General features: G+C 38.6%; 1 protein-coding gene across 6 annotated transcripts in view; it reads left to right on the forward strand.

The window, feature by feature from the left end:
- Positions 1 to 5,056: 5,056 nt before the first annotated feature.
- syngap1b (synaptic Ras GTPase activating protein 1b) overlaps positions 5,057 to 22,865 on the forward strand; it is a 103,461-nt gene continuing 85,652 nt past the window's right edge. For all 6 annotated transcript variants that reach the window (XM_053228020.1, XM_053228017.1, XM_053228022.1 and 3 more), the window contains exon 1: positions 5,057 to 5,615. In XM_053228020.1, the coding sequence (XP_053083995.1) occupies positions 5,594 to 5,615 (22 nt within the window). In that variant the 5' untranslated portion in view covers positions 5,057 to 5,593. The remainder of the gene's footprint in view (positions 5,616 to 22,865) is intronic.

Genomic DNA, 22,865 nt, shown 5'->3' on the forward strand with positions numbered 1-22,865 from the left:
AACAGCAGGTTGCAGTATTTTGCAGAAAGAAAGTCTCTCTAGTCTCTCATTTCCATTTCATTCAAGAAAATGTGCCACTGATTGTGGCTCTGACTCATCGAGTCTTTACTGATATTTGTTTCAGCTCTTCATCTCATTTCACTAATAAGCTCATCTCCTTTACAACCACTGTGCAGCTCAACAAAGAAAAACACCAAGTTAGTGAAATTCGTATTGGTGCATGGGTGCAGCGTTCAGTGGATCTGGATACGCACATTTTTCCCCGTGGTTACTCAGTGTGTCTGATATGAAGCCCACAGAGCTGAAGGAATATACTGATGTTTTAAAATCTCATCTGTGGAGTAAAGTGTGATAACAACAAACAGGAATTTCTACATATTTTCCTTTACTAAGAAAAAAAAGAAAAGGAAAACTTGAAACCCACTTAAAACGAAAGCCTTGCGGAAGTTGTTGAATTTCCATCAATAAATATTTAAAATATGCAACTATACACCAGACACTATAAAAAGTAGTCCTGTTTCAAGCTTGAACAAACTTTCCTACACTGGACCAGTACAGTAAAAAGTAGTTTTGTTTTCACTGTTTACACTGTTGCAAAGGTTTGTATGATTCATATACCAGACACTATAAAAAAGTAGTGCTTTCTTGTGTGTTATCAAACTTTCCAACACTTGCGCAGTACAGTAAAAAGTAGTTCCAGTGACTTTACACTTTCACAAAAGTTTTGAGGTATCCATACACCAGACACTATAAACCATAGCCCTTTTTTGAGTTTCATCAAACTCTCCTACACTTAATTAAGCAGCACAGTAAAAGTGGTTCCAGTTACATTACAGTTTCACAAAGGGTTTGTGGTATCCATACACCTGACCCTATAAAAAGTAGTCCCTTTTAAAGTTTGATCAAACTCTCCTAGACTTCAACAGTACAGAAAAAAGCAGTTATGGTTGCTTTACATTTCCCCAAAGGGTTTGTGGTATCCACAAGCCAGAGCAGAGCTATCCAATCTTATCCACTAAGGACAGGTGTGGGTGCAGCTTTTCATTCCAACCAAGCAAGTGTGGCTCCTGCTTTGCGGATAAGAATTGGACCCCTGTGCTAGACATTATAAAAAGTATTCCCTCCGGTGTTAAAAAGCTGCATACAACTCCATAAGAATAGCTTTAGCTAAGACTTTATTTCATTTATTTCTCATCCTCACAGCTTTAACTGATCAGTAATACTGGTAGCATCACATTTGTGATTTTTTTTTGTTATTTGTCACATATTTTAACCCTTTCTAGTAGTACACTGGTGCTCCATTCTGCCAGCAGAATGGAAATCAACTTATCAGACATTTTCAATCAGTATAAACAAATGAATTATTTTATCGCTGCAAGTCTGTTATAAGATTAGTCAGGACACTGTTGGGTTTCTGTGTGTAGAGTATCGTGACTCTGTGTTTAGCTGCTGGTGAGCAGGGCGATGGGATGTGAGTGGTGTGAGCCGCGTGCTGAACAAACAATTAACTCATCTCCACAATAACACTGGTACAGAGATAAAACAGACAGCACGTCTAAAGTGTTTTTGATCGTAAAACACTGTATACAACTGCCATAATAAAATCTAATTTCATATGAGCCATTTCTACTCAATTAACTGCCCCTAGCTCTCCATTCTCCATTCAGAGGGGAGTTTGAAGTGAAAAAGTTTTTTTTTTCTCCCAGTACATGCTGAAATTCTTGTCCTTTTTCATCAGTAACTTAAACATGAGCTACACATACAAAGGACAGAGGTTAAACAAAACATAACACTGGAGTATAACTTTACCTTTATATAATCTTACATGGTGCAAACTGATGATCAGACTCTTTATAGTGAGAATTTTGAACATCTTAAGCAAGACAAATTCTTTTGTACCTGTCATTCTTTATGGTAGACGTTTCAGAGAAAAATATCAAGCTGAATGGATGAGCTGAAAATCTTCCATGCTAAAGAGCGCATTGTTTAGTGTTTTTCCAGTTTTATTTTTTTAAAGTTATTTTAATATTTTCCACCCTCAGTTTCTCACTGTATCTAAAACCTGCATGGTACTTGTTTTATTGTTCCTGCTTGGTTGTTAAGCACTGATAAGTTAAAATATGAATAAAAAGCGATTTATTTAGCCTGTAATGCAAGGAAGTGACCACCAGATGGCAGCCATGTTCAGCCACCGGAAGCGTGTCCACTAATGAAAGCCCAAGCCAAAGGAATATAATTTTACAGCTTGGACCTCCTTGTGGTGCATTTATAAAGGATGGTAAGTCAGTATTAAGTCGTTCAGCAGACGTGGCAGTGCTGTGTGCGGGTTTAAATCAGTGTAATAACGCTATAAAGTGTAAAACTGTCCCCTAGGCTGCAGTGAGCGCCATCTTGGCTGCGGTTGCCATGGCACTGAGCCTCAGCTTCCGGGTGTGTAGTGGGGCACCAGGAGTTGGCTCGGCTGTGTGAGGTATGGTGTGTGTGTGTGAGAGAGAGAGAGAGAGAGAGAGAGAGAGGGAGAATGAATATACCACACTCTGTGTATATATGTTGTCCATCTGTTGCTCTGCACAATGTATTAGCACCCCTCCTTCCTGTCCATCAGTGAAAAGGGAGCACCACTGATGAGATATAATATGTGATATGATATGATATGATATGAGATATATACATGTGTGTTTGTGTGTGTGTGTGTATCTGGTGAGTGTATGTAGCTAGTACACTTCAACGAAATCAACAAAGCTAGTATCGTGTAAATCAAACACTGATGTTCCCACTGATTAGTGTGTTATTTCGTTTGTGTTTCTACCACAGCGTTGTTGAATTCTCAAATCTAATCGATGAATTTTCTCGAACATTAGCTCGGATGGCTACAGATCACAGGTTTATGTTAATGCGCTCATCTGCTCATGTACAGGAAATTGTACAGCGGATGATACACACACTAAAGCCTTATTCGGATGGAATTAGTTTATCAGCAGGACGTCTGTAATAAACGTTCACACGTCTCTTCAGTAATAAAACTCTCACATCTGGACTGCAATAATATGACCACAGGAGGTTTCTAGTGGGTTGAATTTTCTACCAACCGGGATGTTTGCGTCACGAATACAACGTATGATCTTTAAGAAACGCTCAATGATACAACTCGTCGTTATTTATAGAAGAGTAAAAGCCAATGATATTGTGTGTATGTAATTATAAAGTAATGCTTTATACGTGTAGCTGCTGTTATAACCTGCAGGATCTCGCTGTTCTTAATGATTTTATCTTCTTTCTCCTCCTGGAAATGCTTTCCCAGGTAGCGTATGGAGTCGAGGTTTTATCATCCAGACCTAGTGTATGGTTCAGTGCCGCTTGTTTCATGATTCAGGAAGTGTTTAATGTCTGGGGAAGGGTCACTGATACACACACTGCGAGACTAAACACGCAAGTAGCAGCAGTCAAACATCTTTTTTTCCCCAACTCCGACATTTAATCCAACATTGGACTAAAGCCAGACTGCAGTTATCAGACAGGAGCCGAGTTAGGGGAAAAACAGCAGGTAGTTGGGCCTGTGATTTTCTCAGAGCAGGACGGAGAAGAACACTGACATGGCCGATTCAGACGGAAATAAAATCACAGAGGAGCTCCTGTAGAGATATGAAACTAGCGTACGAGCCTGTGTGCATTTAATCCTGTCTCAATACAGCTTAAGTCTAATAATAACCAGAAAAAAAATTAACAAAGAAAGACATATAATTGTCAATATGGTGAAGTTTTCTGTAAGGAGAAATGTGATTTTTTTAGCATTTATGGAAGGAGTCTCCAGTGTCAGCGTGTCTGTAACATGACAAGCTGCGTCTTTTTCTTCAGAAAGGAAAAAGAGAGGAAGAAGAGAGGCTGGTGAGAGAACGACTCTTTATAGCTGCGAAAACGTAAGTGAGAACAGGAACTCACTCATTTCACGGACTTTCCAGACCAATAAATGTAACCATAAATGGATAAAAAGTATAATGTTGTTGTTCATTAATAAATAAAAAATTGTAATCTTCAGCAAATTGCTGTGGTATAAGAGGAATAAAACACATCAGGATGTGTTGTTATAGGAAGATATAACAACGTGGATTGATTTCCTGTAACAGCACACCCTGCATGTGTTTTATTCCTTACTTAACATGTTAGCTTTTTTACATTCTCTAAAATGTTTTTTGGCTTCTAAGCATTAGGATGTTTAATTTTGTCTCTTTTGGTCCAGCATAGTATCCTGCTCTCGGGCCTTGTGATTGACACTCGTGCCATAGGGTTCGTGTGTGTGTGTGTGTGTGTGTGTGTGTGAGAGAGAGAGAGTGTGTGTATGCGTGCTTGTGTGTGTGAGAGAGTGTGTGAGGGTGCGTGTGTGTGTGAGAGAGAGAAAGAGAGAGAGAGAGTGTGTGTGTGTGTGTGTGAGAGAGAGTGTGTGTATGCGTGCTTGTGCGTGTGTGTGTGTGTGTGTGAGAGAGAGAGTGTGTGTGTGAGAGAGAGAGAGTGCGTATGCGTGCTTGTGCGTGTGTGTGTGTGTGAGAGAGAGAGAGAGAGAGAGAGAGAGAGAGAGTGTGTGTGTATGTGTGTGAGAGAGAGTGCGTATGCGTGCTTGTGCGTGTGTGTGTGTGTGAGAGAGAGAGTGTGTGTATGCGTGCTTGTGCGTGTGTGTGTGTGAGAGAGAGAGAGAGAGAGAGAGAGAGAGTGTGTGTGTGTGTGTGTGAGAGAGAGAGAGAGAGAGTGTGTGTGTATGTGTGTGAGAGAGAGAGTGCGTATGCGTGCTTGTGCGTGTGTGTGTGTGTGAGAGAGAGAGTGTGTGTATGCGTGCTTGTGCGTGTGTGTGTGTGTGAGAGAGAGAGAGTGTGTGAGGGTGCGTGTGTGTGTGTGTGAGAGAGAGAGAGAGAGAGAGAGAGAGAGTGTGCTTGTGTGTGTGTGTGTGAGAGAGAGAGAGTGTGTGAGAGAGAGAGTGCGTGTGTGCGTGCGTGCATGTGCGTGCGTGCGCGTGTGCGTGTGTGTGGGTGCGCACGCGGGGGAGCGCGCTGAGAGAATGAAGCTCGCGCTGTACTAACGCGTTTATACCGCGGTGTGAGAAGGGAAGAGAGAGAAGAGAGGGGACATGTAGTGCATGTAGATTTAACCACACTGCAAAAAAACAGATAGAAAGATAGATAGACTACAAGCTCGCGCTCATTCCTCCGCCCCCTTCTCTCTCTCTCTCTCTCTCTCTCTCTCGTTCCCCTCTTCACCACTATCGGCGCGTGCCACTATTTATTTGTGATGCTCATTTAAATTTTTTTTATATAATTTTAAGCGCCGGCTTTTTTCCTCCTCCCCTCTCCTCCCGTTTTTTTTTTTTTTTTCTTCCTCCATGCTCTGGAATATCATTTGAACCATACGCCTGTTTCATCCCTCATATTTTCACCCCCGGAATTATCTATCACTCTGCGTCGGCGCGCGAGACACCATGAGCGGGTTGATCTTATTCTTTCTGTTCTTTTAAATCATCTCTTCTTCCTCCTCGCGCTGCTGAGGGATGATGTTTTAGCATGCAGAGGATTTGAGGAGCGCGAGCGAGGTTCAACACTGATGGAACATGTCCTATGTTCCCTTTCAAGGTAAGTCCAACGTTTCAGCACCGCATCCCCGCTTCACCCTCCTCCCTCTCTCCATCATCCCTCTCTCCATCATCCCTCTCTCCATCTGCCTCGCGCTATAGTGCCGCCGAATATTGATACACAGATCCCGTGACGTTCTGTATCAGTGCATGCATCCAAGTCCAGGTCCAGGTCCAGGTCCAAGCTAATCCATGCTAGCGTGTTAGCACTGTGTTCATCTGATTCCGAAGTGCGCATAGCAGTGTGTCAGTGCTGCACATCTGGATTAGACTGTTACCTGTGTGGGAATACCTGTAATGCCAATTCACCTCTGGATTGGTTAACAAGTCATCATCATCATCATCATCATCAGATCTCCATGCAGAGAGAAGACAACCTTAAACACGTTTCTTTTCATTCTTCTCTTCTCTTCTCTTCTCTTCTGTCTTGTCGTTTTTCTTTTCTCTTCTTTCCTCTTATTCTTTCTCTCTTCTTATCTCTCTTGCGGGTTTCTCTTCTTTTCTCACATTCTTTTTCGCTTCTCTTCTCTCTTCTCTTCTTTCTCTTCTCTTCCCTTGTCTTGTTTTCTCTTCTTTCTTTTCTCTTTTCTTACATACATTTTCTCTTCTCTTCTCTTCTCTTCTCTCGCATTCATTTTCTCTTCTTTTCTTCTCTTCTGTTCTTTTCTCACATTCTCTTTCTCTTCTTTTTACTAGTCTCTTTTTCTCTAGTCTTCTCTTTTGTCCTTTTTCTTTTCTCATTTTTCCTCTCATTCTTTTTTAATCATATTTTATTTTCTCTTGTCCTTTTTTCTCTTCTCTTCTCTTCTCTTCTCTTCTCTTCACTCATTTTCTACTCTTGTCTTTTGTTGTTTTAAAGTACTGTACACTCTGAGGCCACAATTGGCTCGTGTGTGTGTGTGCACATGTGTGTAGTGTGTGTGTGTGTGTGTGTGTGTGTGTGCACTCATATCCATTTGCTGCAGCACTTTTCCCATCAGCACTTTCGGATCCATCACTTGCTCACACAGAGGGGTATAGTGGACAGGTTAATAAAATAAAATGGCAGAAGGGAAGAATATAAAAATAGATAAACAGCTAAATGACATTTCTGTTATTTGCGGAAACGTGGAGAGCTTTCAGAGAAGCTTTTGAAGCTTTTGAAGCAGGAGTTTTGTGTGCGTTCACTTCAATCCTGCACTATTTTGGTCCGTTGTATAACAGCACTTCTATTTCCAGGTTCGGTGATTCATTCTGAGAAAACTATTAACCGCGAATCACAGCGAATAAAACGAGTGCAAGACTGCAAAACTGTGCGTGTGTATTGCACTGAAATGCGTTCTGGAGTAAACTGGAAGTCAACAAATCTGCTGTTTGTTACGTAATATTTCAAAAACCAATTGCACAATGAAAGACAGGAAATTACAGTCATTATTTCATCTTAAGAACTTGTTATTTCTACTTAATAACTTGTTCTTTTAAGTTAATTATTTTGTTACTTTGACGTATTATCTCATTACCATATTTTGCTTTAATATTTAACACCGCACTATCCATCAGTAAGGCTAATTTATTGAATATTAATGTATAGCAATAATAAATCTTATTCCGTACGCTTTTTCTCAGACAGTAAGTAAGCCAGATGTTACTTTAGTAAAATTCACTGGGCTTGTATATGTCTAATGACTGGTATGGTTTATGGTTTAGGGATATGGTTTATGGTTTATGGATTATGATAAGGTTGACACTTAAATTGGCGGAATTCTGTAATAGTCCTAGCGCTCATTTAACGTTATTAAGGAAATTAATGTGATATTAAGTTGTAATAATGACTTCAATTTGCGGTTCAGAGCTATTGTAGGAAATATATCTGAATATCACGTGTCTTTTGTGTGAAATAAAAAATTTGGAATAAGTGTGTTGGGAAGAGATTTGATTCTCCACATCATAAGGGCTGATTTATTTCGCTTCTGGTTAACGTAAAGTTGAAGCTAAACAATGCGAGTTCTCTTGTAAAGCCGTGTAAATGTTTACGCAGTAGTTTCTTATAGTCCACCATTTTGCCGTGCCGTTCTCCTTTCTGCAAGAGTTTTATGTGTAAAATTTCTTGCTGTGCTGAAAAGACCAGAGTCATCAATGAACTGGTCCCAGTTCGGTAGTACGGGTTGTAAAGTAACACTTTGCATGTTAAGTAGAAAAAGCAAACAAACAAACAAACAAACAAACAATGCATGTAATAAAAAGCCTGTTAGTCTGATAATGTCACATATTCAGAATCTACAACACATCATTTATTACCTAAGACGCAAAATGGAAATATAAGACACAGAAGCCACGCCTCCTTCACTGAGACTGACAGGCACAGAGGCCACACCTCCTTCTTTGACGTGTCACTGAAAAGCACACAGGCCACGCCTCCTTCATTAAGACTGACAGACACAGAGGCCACACCTCCTTCTCTGACGTGTCATTGAAAAGCACACAGGCCACGCCTCCTTCATTAAGACTGACAGACACAGAGGTCACTGAAAAGCACACAGGCCACGCCTCCTTCATTAAGACTGACAGACACAGAGGCCACGCCTCCTTCTCTGACGTGTCACTGAAAAGCACAGAGGCCACGCCTCCTTCATTAAGACTAACAGACACAGAGGTCACGCCTCCTTCTCTGACGTGTCACTGAAAAGCACACAGGCCACGCCTCCTTCATTAAGACTGACAGACACAGAGGCCACACCTCCTTCTCTGACGTGTCACTGAAAAGCACAGAGGCCACGCCTCCTTCATTAAGACTAACAGACACAGAGGCCACGCCTCCTTCTCTGACTTGTCACTGAAAAGCACAGAGGCCACGCCTCCTTCACTGACACTGACACAGCTAAACAAATAATATAAAAATGAAATAAAATAAATCCCATTACTTTTGTCTCTAGTATCTAGTGTCTCTAGTAACTAGTCATTTAAACCTATAAACCTAAATACATTAACCATTAATCTGTGCACAAAAGAACCCCAAAACAAAACATTGGTGAAAACACAGTAGAATATATTTTATTCTTTACAATTAAACTACTTAAACTGAAATGGAATAAAAAGTGTCCCATTAAAGTAACGAAGTATTAATGACTGTTAAGCCGCATCATTATCACAACCTGTTACTGATGTGTTTATCTCTGAAACTCATATTGTGATAAGGATAAAAATATAATAAATTGGTCAGCTCTAGTCAACTGTCTATTTTGAATTTTCCTAGCATTACACCGATACACCTTTAATCCACTTCTTAAAAAACTCTGTAAAAAATATGATGTGAAAACAACTGAGAAATCAGTTGAATCATCAGCGGTCGCTCTCGCCACATCTCGACGAAGTCAGCGAGAGTTCAGCTGCCCTTTATTTGTGCACATTTGCACGCTCATTAGCATATTCATGAGCCAGGGCACGGGTCTAGAAGGTGTAGCTGAATGGTCCGGAGCTTATTATGCAGATTCTCCAGCACACACACGTACAGACCTCCGATCTTCTCCTCCAGGTCCATGCACACTTTAGGAAAGAAAAAAAAAACAGGTGGTGATTTAGTTTTGCATGCATTCTGAACTTTTTTTTCCTGTTCAAGGAAAAAACTTAGTCGGGGTAAATAGGATTTTTTTTAAAGATATAGCACGTCTTTGCTTTATTTGTAGATCAGAAATATGAAGTGGTTTCTCCAGCAGTGTGTTTTACAGCGTAAGCATTAATTATAAGGCTTTTCTGCTAATATTCAGTGTGTTTACATGCACAAAATCAGACAATAACTTACAAAAATCAGATTTCTGTAAGTCCAGATCTACACAAATCAATCAATAATGCTTTTTTTTTTTTAGTAATGTCTGTACTTTTAGCCAAAAACTTTACTCTAGTAGTACCTAGTGAAAAAAAAACCCAACTCTAATACTTCTTTCAGAAAAGTGGTGCTGAGTTTCATCCGAAATAAACAAGGCCAAAATATCTCACAGAACCAAACCACTGCATTACATCATGCAGAAAGTTCACCTCTTGTCCGGGAAACACAGTGTATAGTGTTGCTTTTTTGCTTTAAGTAGGTGAAATGTTAGCAGTTAGCATTATCATAGACCAGGACTGTCCAATTCCTTCAAAAAAAAAGTGTGTTCTCGTTTTAATTACCAAAACTATTTAGTGTTTAATGCATTTGATTATGGTTGTTATTACTATGTGACAGTAAACGAATAAGTGATTAATATAGTAATTAAAACAAATGTTAGAAAAAAATGTCTTTTTTAAGCAGCAAAAATAATTTTGTCTTGAAGTTTGGTGTTTTTTAAGAGTAAAATTTTAATCCATTGTGTTGTATTTCCTGTCAGTTGATTGGAGTATAATTCACGATTTTTGTTTATTGTTTTTACAACAACTTATAGCAATCTGTATAGCAATAAATGTTAAAGTTATAGTCTGATCACTAAAAAAAATCTAATACCATCTAATAAGCTAATAAATATTTATGAGAGCTCGCATAAAATAAGCATATCTAAAAGACAGTGATGAAAAAAATGTTTTTAAAATTCTCTCTTCAAGTTTTTGAGCATGCAAAGATGTAGAAAACTGAAAGAAATCTGATTAAGAGTGTATATGCGCCGAGAAATCTGATTTCTTGCTAAAATCCAGCTGCATCAGAGTTGATGAACTTCGATCAGAGTTTTAATCTGATTAGAGATCATAGTGTGCTTAAATGGTTAAATGATAACTGCAGAAGATAATAATCTTATCATGAGTATACACGTAAACACACTTGTTTCCTTCCTTTGCCATTTAGTTTTAATTGAAAATTCTTCTCAGTGCACCTTTAGAGAACGAGGCCAGCGGTTTTCCGAGCATAAGCACTCCTCTTCTATTTAAATAGCTCGCAGCTCTCGTCCACGAGGAGCCGAATGACCCTTCCGAGAGCCGAAACGCTGATACACTGATATCAGGAGCAACGTTAAAAGAAAAGAAGTCCATTAAAAAAAAAACGAGCGGCGAGGAGAAGCACCCTAGCTGTAGCGAGGATCATGGGCTTCGTTCACATTTGCACATAAGAACGTTTAGCCTGAAGCGTAACCTAAAGCTCCCTCGACTGAAAGAACCATTTGATCTAAGTTTGCAGTTCCTTCAGCCAGAAGGTCAAACGCATGATGACGCTTGGCCTTCACAGATAACAACACCACGAGGACTCGTCCATAAGCTGACAGCGGAATCACTTTGTAGAATAGAGTTTGTTTTTTTTGCAAAGAAGTATATCAGTACTGCGAAATAAAATCAAAACGGCATGAAGGGTTAAGAAAAGCGTAATCTTATCCCATTGTGGTATTTAGTAGGGGTGTGATGATCTGATCATATCTTATTGCATCGCATCGCATTGTATAATATTGTATAGTATTGTATCACATAATGATTTGTATCATGTTGTATAATATCGTATCGTATTGTATCTCATAAAATCGTATCGTATTGTATCATATAATATCGTATTGTATCATATAATATTGTATCATATGATATCATACCGAATCGTAGAGTGTCAGAATCGGCGGTATTGTCAAAAATCAAATTATTGCCTTATGAAGCGACATCATATCATATGGTGTCACATCACATCGTATTGTATTGTGTTTTATTATATAATATCATATCCTACTGTATCATATTTTATCATAGAGTATTGTACTGTATATGATCCAGTGCTATTGTCAGATATGAAATTGTTGCCTTATGAATTAAAATCATATCTTATTGTACTGTATCATGTGGAAGCCTGAATTTTACACCCCTAGTATTTAGTAACATGTCACTTAAATCATTGTTCATAAGGGCTTCATAACACCTACTTTAATAAATGCTTATTCCAACAGCTGTTCGTGGGAAGATGACATGAGATCTGGGTCAAGTGACATAGCTCTAGATGTTTTCATGACATAAGCTTGCGTCATGACACTTTGTAAGCTGACTTAGAAAGTGGTAATGTCAACATAAATACCTGCTGTATAACACAGAAAAGTTCTAAATATTTTAATGGCCCTTACTACAACTTATAAGATATTTATGAATAGATATGATAAAGGCATGACACTGTAATGGCAGAGATATGCTCATTTTCTCTGGTTATTAGGTTTTATTTGACCATTTATAAGTTTTTAAATGACATCCTTTGTCTGACTAATAGCTGTAATGACAGAGTCATGTATAGCTACCCTGGCTGCTAATTAAAGTGAGAATTTTTATTATTTTTATACTATTTAAAACAATATTATAACACTGTTATGACAGGGTTATCTAAATACATTGATTTGACCTTTTCTGATAGAATTATAGAAATAAAAGACACTGTTATGACACTATAAGAAACAGGGTTAAGTAAAGTGAGATACCTTTATTGATGATATATTTTATCATCTATGATATCATTATAGAAAGATATGACAGTGCTATGACACCTTAATTATAAGTCATGTATATTTTTTGGTCCTTCAGTAAAATGAGTTTCTTTTTTTTGATTTATAATGAATTTATGAAGACTTATGACAGTGTCATGACTATGTAATGACAGGATTGTGTATATTTTCTTTAACTGGATTAGATTGAGTTTGGATTTGACGTGTCATGTCACTGTTATGAAGTAATTTAGTTTATAAAGTGTCATAACACAAACTAACATCAAGAAAAGTCTATGTCACTTGAATCAGGTGTTATGTCTCATAGTCTTATAAATGCCATGTGTTACAGAGGGTGGAACGGTATAAATATTTGTGATGTGGTAATTGTGGTAATTTCCAGTGGAAAGATTTTAGCAGAAAACCGAATAAGTTGGCGTTGCTAACAAATATTGCAGCTAGAGTAATATTGTTTGGCTTGGATGAACATGTCTATAATTCCACTATAATTCTAATTTGTAGTTTCCCCGTTTTAGATTTTAAGGCTAATTTGTGGTTATCTGACCCTGTACACGTTATCTTCTTCATTCTCACGCTAAAAGCACGCAGACCATCCGTCTCATTAAGACTCCATTGTGATTCAGACCTTGCTAAAATACCTTTAACACTTTTCATTAGCTTGTATGCAGGAGGTTTGGAAATTCTTCAGCGTGTCAAATTAGATGCCGATACTGCAGCTCATGAAGTAATTGCTTAGAAATTAATGGAAATTATTATTAAATCGCTTCAGCAAGGCCTGAAGCAGGGTAAATGTTTTTGACTGATGGAAAATATTGCTTGTTTAAGAGTCCCGTGGCCACAGCTTACCTTCTTCTCTAGTCTTTTAATCAACCAGTGTGAGGCGTATTAACAATTCTAATACGCCGGAACTCATTGTCTTCATTCACGCTCATAAAACTCTTCAAGGCAGCACAGTTTTGTGAAGATTTAATGTTTGTTTCAGTTCAGTGTTATTTTGTTCTGAGTAAATTATTTCCACCCCCTCCATCCATGTACATCCATACACATACCATTTCCTCTATACCTACTCTCTGTTTCTAAAATGGACTCTGCTCAGAGTCTTCTGAAGGTCCTCTGCCTGGTTCTGTCCTGGCTGTCATGTGTCTCTGATGCCCAAGGGATCAGATTTTGTGAATAACGTAGCTGAGTAGCCTAGGGATGCATTGCTACCGATACTGATATTGAGTATCAGTCAAATTCCATGTTCATTTACTCGTACTTTTAAAAAAAAGCTCTGATATATCCAGTACCAGGTGATACTATGTGACATAAGCCTGTTTGAGTGCCAATAAACGTTTATTCAGTCTGAAAAAATGGTATTTGTAGACTAGACCTTCTGTAGATCCTAGAATGGCATATATGACATCCTGTGTAGTGAGCACATGTAGTGAATATAAAGTGTAATGGGAGTGAATTTGTCCGTTCATGTTGTCTGTTTTTTAGCTAACTAGCCAGCATTAGTTGTTCATGTTCACTACTGTGGACAAATATTTTTGAAAATTCCCACCAAATGCAACCATTGACTGTAAATGACTATTTCAGGTTTTATAGTAGAGCTCATGACACCATGTTGTAGAGTAAAAATGTGTGACGTCATCATGTCTGATCATTTTGCCAATTTCCACTCCAATATGAAGGGTGGTGGCGACTGAGGCAGAACATAAGTGCAGATACTCAGCGTGGGCTTTATTTGGGGAAAATCCAAGAATCATAGACAGAAGTGAAAGCAGGGGTCGAAGCACTAGGATAATGCGTGATCATAAAAAGCAACACAGATGAGGGTCGGGGAAAAAAACGGAATAGAAACTAGAAAACGCAGGGCTCCGAAATGAACGAATAAAATGACAAGACTTTGCGAATATACTGAGACACAACAAGGTATAAACAGACAAACTAATCAAGGACTTAACACAGAACAGGTGAACACAATAGGGTAACAAACTGATGACAGCACAGGGACAGAGACATGACTTCAATAAAAACAAAGGCACAAGGCCAAACATAATCAAAAGCAGAACAATGAACAAGCCCAAGGAGTGTTCGCCCTAGGAATCGTATAGCGCTGGGACATTGTGACATTGATGCCACATAACATGGCATCTTGGCATTTAGAATGGAAATTTAAGAATTTTTTTGTTTCTTTACAGCATCAGAATGGCAGGTTAAACAATAACTGGAACCAAAACAGCATTTTAGGATTAAATTATATAGCAATGATAAGCAATTTAGCAGTTAACTCATGCATTGATGGAAATGTTTTGGTTCTTTTATGTGCAAGTGCTGGTGCCCTATGAAGCTCGCTTTTGCAATTCTCTTTAAGTTAATGACATGAAGCAGCAACATCTGGCAGCAGCGGTTATTACTTGCGTTCTCTTAAGCAGCTCCACTGAGCCTCCTGCAGCCGAGGCTCTGAATCTGAGAGTAAAGAGTGCTCTCTGCTTCTCAGAGTCATGCATGCTAACAGGTAATGCGCTAATGCCTGGGTGATAAAAATGTGACAGACCTCAGATATAATGACAGATTTCACAGATTTTATTTTTGTCCGGATCGTCTTTCAGTCATCAAACCTTCATCACGACAAGATTTACCCCGAATTAAAACACTGCACGCAGGTTCTCCTCAGGAGTCCTGACTCTCTGAACCTGGGATGTGGCAGAATTTCTCATAAATAAAAGTGGCGGATAACCAAATTCATGAATGGTCTGAATGTAGTGATTCATTCTCTATAACAGCAGCTCTGACAGTAGTGCAGCTGCAAATCACAGGTTTATAGTAATGCATTCGTATTGTTTCTATAGTAACAGCTCATTCACAGGGACACGTACAGCAAGTGATCCACTAATAATCAACAGATTTAAAAAAGTGTGCTGATATGGTGAAGTTCTCTGTAAGGAGAAATGTGTTTATTTAACATTTATGGAAGGAGTCTCCAGTGTCAGCGCTTTGTAACAGTCAGCGGTAAAGCTGTAAATTTAAGTTTTCTGACATCTTCATGATGAGTTTTTTCATTTATGCTTTATTTTTAATATGACTTAATACCTTCATTGTTTTTTCTTCATTTTATTTTGAGTTGCTGTTAATTGGGTTTTTAAAGGATTGGGTGAATTTCTGCGTTTTTTGGGCTTGTAAATGGTTTTCTTATGCGTTTATGTGTTAATTGAGTTTTTGATGGATTTTATTACGTGCTTATGTGTTTATTTGGGTTTTTAATGGATTTTGTTATGAGTTTATGAGCTGGAGTTGATGAGTTCATGTGCTGATGTGTTGATTCATGTCCTTGGAGCTTACCACACACACACACACACACACACACACACACACACACACATGCATGCACTCATTCAGATTTCTCCCCTTAAGGGCTCGCTGTCTGTCCCTGCAACTGTCATTCTATTCTTCATCCCTCATTGCCTATTTCACGATCACACACACACACACACACCTCTCTCTTTCTCTTTCTCTCTCTCTCTCTCTCTCTCTCTCTCTCTCTCTCCCTCTCTCTCTCTCTCTCTCTGTTGCCCTCTCATACTGTGTGCATTACAGTAAGACACTTGGCGTGATGTCCTCCCACTGTGGAGCAGTGAGTGATGTCCAAACAGAGCCCTGGCGGTGTCTGTAAGCCACCTGCTCCTCTTTCATTGGTATTGAAGGGGACGCTACCCAGCGACACTCTCTCTCTTTCTCTCTCTCTCTCTATCTCTCTCACACACACACACACACACACACTGGCATTTTGTCACTCCTTTACTCTTTACCTGACTTCTTCTGCTGGATTTATTCTATTCATCATTTCCTCTGCACAGAATAATCATTTTTTTGTGTGTATTTATGGAAGATGAGTAATGAAGAACGCAGGTATAATAACACTCTGATAATGAAACCTGTTTTTTTTTTTTTTAAATTTAACCTGATTTCCAGCTGTGTGCACTTTGTTCATTTCTATCAAATGAGGTCACGAGGAAAACTTTAACAACTTCCTCTGACTGTCCTGTCATGGAATCTTTAAAGAACGAGTGATTTATTCCTCTTGTACCACTGTAATTTGCCAACCATTGCAATTTTTTTTATTTATTAAAGAACGTCACATCATACTTTTATCCCTTTGTAGTTACAATTGATGATGTGGAACATCCATGAAAAAAATTAGCTAATGTAATCTTTTATATTAATTATCTCGTGAACCCTTAAAGAACTCTTGAAGAGCAATTTTTTAAAATAATATGATTGCTAAATAAATCATAATATTCAATGCTATTCCAAACTATACCTTACTATCCAGTACTGTACTATACTATAACATTCTATATACACATACTACACCAGAGCATTTTTATAACATATACTGTACTGTACTGTACTACAATGTACTATACTACACTACACAATACCATACTATACTATATGATATGATACAATGCTATGTATACACACTACACCAGAGCCTTCTTATTACACTTTAGTTACTACATATACTCTACTGTACCATACAACCTCTTACCATAGTATACTATACTGTGTTATAGTATACCATACCTTGCCATGCCATAATATACTACACTATATATACATACGACACCAGAGACTTCTTATAACACATGCCCACATTAACGAATACATATACTGTATTCTACTCTACCATACCATCCCTTACCATAGTATAGTACACCATACACACACTACACCAGAGCCCTGTTATAACACATGACATTAGTTACTTCGTATGCTATACTATATATGCTATATACTTTGCTTTACAATACTATATTATAGTATACCATACCACCCCTTACCATAGTATACTCTACTATATATACACCCTACACCAGAGCCTTGTTATAACACATGACAACATTAGTTACTACATATACTCTACTCTATTATACTATACTATCCCTTACCATAGTATACTATATTTTATATACACTATATTACCAAAAGTATTCGGTCACCCATCCAAATGATCAGAATCAGGTGTCCTAATCACTTGGCCTGGCCACAGGTGTATAAAATCAAGCACTTAGGCATGCAGACTGTTTTTACAAACATTTGTGAAAGAATGGGCCGCTCTCAGGAGCTCAGTGAATTCCAGCGTAGAACTGTCATAGGATGCCACCTGTGCAACAAATCCAGTCGTGAAATTTCCTCGCTCCTAAATATTCCACAGTCAACTGTCAGCTTTATCATAACAAAATGGAAGAGTTTGGGAACAACAGCAACTCAGCCACGAAGTGGTAGGCCACATAAACTGACGGAGAGGGGTCAGCGGATGCTGAAGTGCATAGTGCAAAGAGGTCGTCGACTTTCTTCACACTCAATTGCTACAGAGCTCCAAACTTCATGTGACCTTCAGATTAGCCCAAGTACAGTACGCAGAGAGCTTCATGGAATGGGTTTCCATGGCCGAGCAGCTGCATCCAAGCCACACATCACCAAGTGCAATGCAAAGCGTCGGATGCAGTGGTGTAAAGCACGCCGCCACTGGACTCTAGAGCAGTGGAGACGCGTTCTCTGGAGTGATGAATCACGCTTTTCCATCTGGCAATCTGATGGACGAGTCTGGGTTTGGAGGTTGCCAGGAGAACGGTACATTTCGGACTGCATTGTGCCGAGTGTGAAATTTGGTGGAGGAGGAATTATGGTGTGGGGTTGTTTTTCAGGAGTTGGGCTTGGCCCCTTAGTTCCAGTGAAAGGAACTTTGAATGCTTCAGGATACCAAAACATTTTGGACAATTCCATGCTCCCAACCTTGTGGGAACAGTTTGGAGCGGGCCCCTTCCTCTTCCAACATGACTGTGCACCAGTGCACAAAGCAAGGTCCATAAAGACATGGATGAGTGAGTCTGGTGTGGATGAACTTGACTGGCCTGCACAGAGTCCTGACCTGAACCTGATAGAACACCTTTGGGATGAATTAGAGCGGAGACTGAGAGCCAGGCCTTCTCGACCAACATCAGTGTGTGACCTCACCAATGCGCTTTTGGAAGAATGGTCAAAAATTCCTATAAACACACTCCTCAACCTTGTGGACAGCCTTCCCAGAAGAGTTGAAGCTGTAATAGCTGCAAAAGGTGGACCGACATCATATTGAACCCTATGGGTTAGGAATGGGATGGCACTTAAGTTCATATGTGAGTCAAGGCAGGTGACCGAGTACCTTTGGTAATATAGTGTATATACACCACACCAGAGCCTTGTTATAACACATGACAACATTAGTTACTACGTATACTATACTACATATGCTATATACTTTGCTATTCTCTACTATATTATAGTATACATATCTTGCCATACCATAATATACCATACTATATACACATTACATCAGACTATATACTATGTAACCTATTACATCATTATACCACATACGCTCTACTGCACCACACTAAAGTACGTTGTATTATATACCATACCTTTCTATACTATATTACACTATATACACATCCTACACCAGAGCCTGGTTGTAACACATGGCAACAGTAGTTAGTACATATACTCTACTCTACTATACCATACTACACTACTCTACACTACACTACACTACTCTACACTACACTACACTACTCTACACTACACTACTCTACACTACACTACTCTACACTACACTACACTACTCTACACTACACTAGAGCCTGGTTATAACACATGGCAACATTAGTCAATAGATTATATTATAATGCATAATGTAAAGTAAGTAATGTTCTATACTTTTGCATCATGAATTGCTCATACTTGGGCTTTTTTGGGGCATTCTAAGGTATTATGCACGCTATTTAACATGTTTTAAATGCATTCATAACATATTTGGAATGCAGGATTAGGCAAAGTTACCAAATAATCATGTTTTATGGTAGAAATAATGATGCAGTTTTATTGTATTTTACAGTGTGCTGCTAGAGGCAAGATTAAACTTTCTGAGCCAGTTTGATGATGTCGTGTTTCCTCTTAATTAAAAGTTTGTTCAGTCTGGTTTCACTCTCTCTCTCTCTCTCTCTTTCTCTCTCTCTCTGTATTGAGATGGAAAGACAGAAGGAAGGTGTGTATGTGTGAGTGATTGGCCTCAGGGTAATAATACAATGACACAGTTCTAAGTCTATCTCTGGATTGAGGACAGATCATCACTATAATTATTCTTTATCTCTCAGGACTCGGCGTCCGGCCTGTTTTTCTCAGCGGGGCATGTCACACACACACATGTAAGAGAACACACAATAAAGTAACACAAGTAACACATTCACTCAACATGCTGATTAAAAATCATAGATACAGTCATTATTTTACATAATTATTGGCACCTTTGATATGCCATAAAATTAAGCTTTTTCTGCAAAACACTGGTTTCAAAATTATTGACACCCCTATGATTAATATTTGTTGAAAACTCACCTGAAGAGAATATAAGCATTGAGCAGTTCTTTTGGAAGAATCTTGGACCACTCCACCCTCTTCAGTTTAGCCCACAGGTTTTTATTAGCAAGATGTGAGAATGATATTATACATTATACTTTGTTATTATACATTTATACTATACTACATTATACTTTGAGCCCTTAATTATCCAGTGAATCTTTAAAGAACTCTTGATTCTTGGTGAAGTTCAGGAACAGCAACTTGACGACCCCAAGTGAACTGCAGATCTGCAGCTGTTGTCTTCTTTAGGAGCCTCGCTTACCCTCCACTGCTCATGCATCCAATTCCCAGCAACAAAATCTCCAACTATTTTCGGCCTTTTGAAGCTTTTTTATTTTCTGTTACGGCCCTTATTGCGCTTAATGGATGATGGATAACGTTTGAAAACTGAAAAGGCAATGATAGCGCTTAGGGAGACTAAAAGCAATATTCTTTAAGGGTGCCAATAATTTTGCTACACAAATGAATATTATTAAGAAAGGAAGAAGATGACTTTTGTTAAATGAAAGGTAATTCTGGAGTCAAATGCACACACACTGAATGAAGTAAAACCACATACATATACAAAAGTGAAACCACACACACACACACACACACACAAACAAACACAGAGTGTTTAAGGTGAAGTAAGCATTTTCTAGCTGTTTATGGATGCAGTTTGCAGCAGGAATGATACTGCAGTGTCCAAAATATTCCATTCAGTACAGAAATGCTGTACAATGCAAATATGCAAACTTCATTCAGAATTCACAACTCACCTTGCTGACAGTTTCTCCCTAAAATAATATAAACTAAGGATGGGGGGGGGGGGGGGGGGGGGGGGGGGGGGGGGAAGAAAGACAGGGAGAGAGAGAGAGAGAGCGAGAGAGAGCAAAAGAAAGCAAGACATTGTGAAAGAAGGAAAAAGACGTTATAAAGAAAAGAGAAGTTCAAGCTGCAATAGAAGTGAGAAACAACTAAGGCCCTGATTTATTCAGATCCCAGATAAAGAGGACAATATCAGGCAACGTGCAATCTGATAAATTATGCGTGTAGTTAGTGGGCATGTTGTGTGTGAGTTACGAAGAATTATTGCGTCAATAACGAGAGAGACGAGAGAGCTGTAGCAGGAAGAATAAAACTGAGACTGAAACTTGCCACATGTGAGTAATTTTGTGTAAAATATAATGTTAATTAAAGGTGGTGAGTATGAAACCAATTTTAATGCAGCAGTAAAAGTCCGATAAATGTTTGAGTTTTATTTTGTCTTTATATGGTGCAAACAGGATTCAGCAAATTTATTACCCGCCCTTCAGTTGTATTAATTTACACACAGCCTGGAAATTTATACGCATACTTCATACGCCAAATCAGATACGTCAAACCTTATCACAATACAGCTTTGGGTACTAAAGAAGTGTGATTACGTGGTGGTAGTCAGCCAGTCAGGGAAGAGAGCGTCTGAGTGATAGCTGAACAGGTTGTTCTCGAAGCTAGTGAATGATAGATGATAGTTAGATGATTTATCCTCACTGTGGAATTTGTATCTTTACCAAATTGTGAAGTTGTTTCGCTAAAGAACTCATAACATATGGCATTTGTGTGTTTCTCTGTATTTTTGTACTTCAAACTCAATTATATTGGGTGAAATTGAATCATCTGGATTTGTCACCTTGCTGTGTATGTTTATTGTGCTAGGTTTTTCGCTTATGTGCTAACACTATCCGGCTTGTACTTAACAGATAGATTCAACATTAACTGGAAGTCTGGAGATCAAAATAAACAGAAGAGATAATGAAATACACTGAGAGCACAGATTGGATAATAAAAATACACACACCAGGAGTGACCAGAGGTGTTCTTAGATAGCTAGCTGGACTTACTGGGCTATCTCTATAATTTTATTGTCCGAGTCGCAAATACTTGGGTTGCATGTGTAGTCGTGAAGAGTTTCTCAGCACACTATTGGTGTCATTGCTGTTTAATGATACTACTTAGTCTACATTATGCAGTTTGGTGTTGACTTGGAAGTTGCAGACGTGAGATTAATCCACGCAGTGCGTAACGGTGCATGTTACAGAATATTCTTCCACAAGTAGCTTGCATTAGCATTTGTCTCTACCAGAGAGGGAACAATTTCAAAATCTTATACCCTGTAGTTTTAAGGTTTAATGAATGGATCTTAACTCAATAATATGAACATTCATTCATGATTCATGTTCAGGATGCGATGCTAGTCGGTCTCATGACTAGTGTAAACATGACGAACTGAATTAATAATTGATTGGGTTGAATTACATATGATTTTTTTTTGTTTCATTTTGTTTTGTTTTTGCTTGTTATTATTCATCTTAGATGAACTTGGAGGCAGGTGGGCATAGGCATGAGTAATGCTTTATTATGCTTTATAACACTACACATTCTGTATCAAGCATGTGTGTCATTTCACGACATTACAAAACATTTGGTGATATTCTGAAGTAACTTATACACTGTATGTAAAAATATATTAACTCTTTTAGGAACAGTATCAGTTAATAAATTTAGCTGATAGCTTAATTGGTAGTTTTGATATGTGGTAATTAATTAAACACATATGTGCACAGAATAAAGTTCATTTAGTGATGCATTGATATAAATATCAGGGCTTAATGCGCATCACATGTTCATATATTCATCTTCAGACTGTTTTTTCTGTATAGAAATATAGATTTTTGCTTAAAGTGTTTTTTATATTGACGTTGCTTAGTAACTTGTTATATGGGAACTCAAACATCAATCGCTTAAGACCAGGAAGGTGATTTCAGTCAGTTTTTTTGCTGATACAGATGGTCGATATCATCGCATGGCTTTAGCGAGCAGTGTTCTAATGATTTCTTTGCTGTTTTGCTATAAAGCTCAGTTTTGAAGTATTATTCTGCCTTACATATGAATTCACATCTCTGAGGAAGAGCGAGAGACTGAAGGAAGCGGGCTGGGTGGGTGGGGGTGCTGAGAGACAGATGGGTAGAAGGTGGAGGGGGTAGAGGTGATGGGAGAGAGATGAAAGGAGGCTGCCAGTGAGTTTGTTGGGAAGTTGGAATTTATTTTTTTCCCCTTTGGACTTGTATTACAAAGTGTCTTTTTTTTCCCCTGTGCCGGTACACAATGTGCTGTTTACAGCATAGCTTCAGTTTCCAAAGATTTTTTTTCTAATGAACCGTGCAGCCACAAAAAAGCAGTTTCCTTTCCAAGGTCATGTCCAGGACTGATCTGATTCCACTCTTCAGTGTGTAGAGTATCCAAAACGCGTCACGTTAGGTGAGTGCAAACTGGAGGAGTTCAGGAGGGGGGAATAAGACATATACCATCTTGTAAAAAAAAGGGAAGGAAAGAAAAGCCTCCAATGCTAGCAGGGAAACCATGGCAACCAGCTGTAA

The sequence above is a fragment of the Pangasianodon hypophthalmus genome, chromosome 22, assembly GCF_027358585.1.
Source record: "Pangasianodon hypophthalmus isolate fPanHyp1 chromosome 22, fPanHyp1.pri, whole genome shotgun sequence".
Taxonomy (NCBI): Eukaryota; Metazoa; Chordata; class Actinopteri; order Siluriformes; family Pangasiidae; genus Pangasianodon; species Pangasianodon hypophthalmus.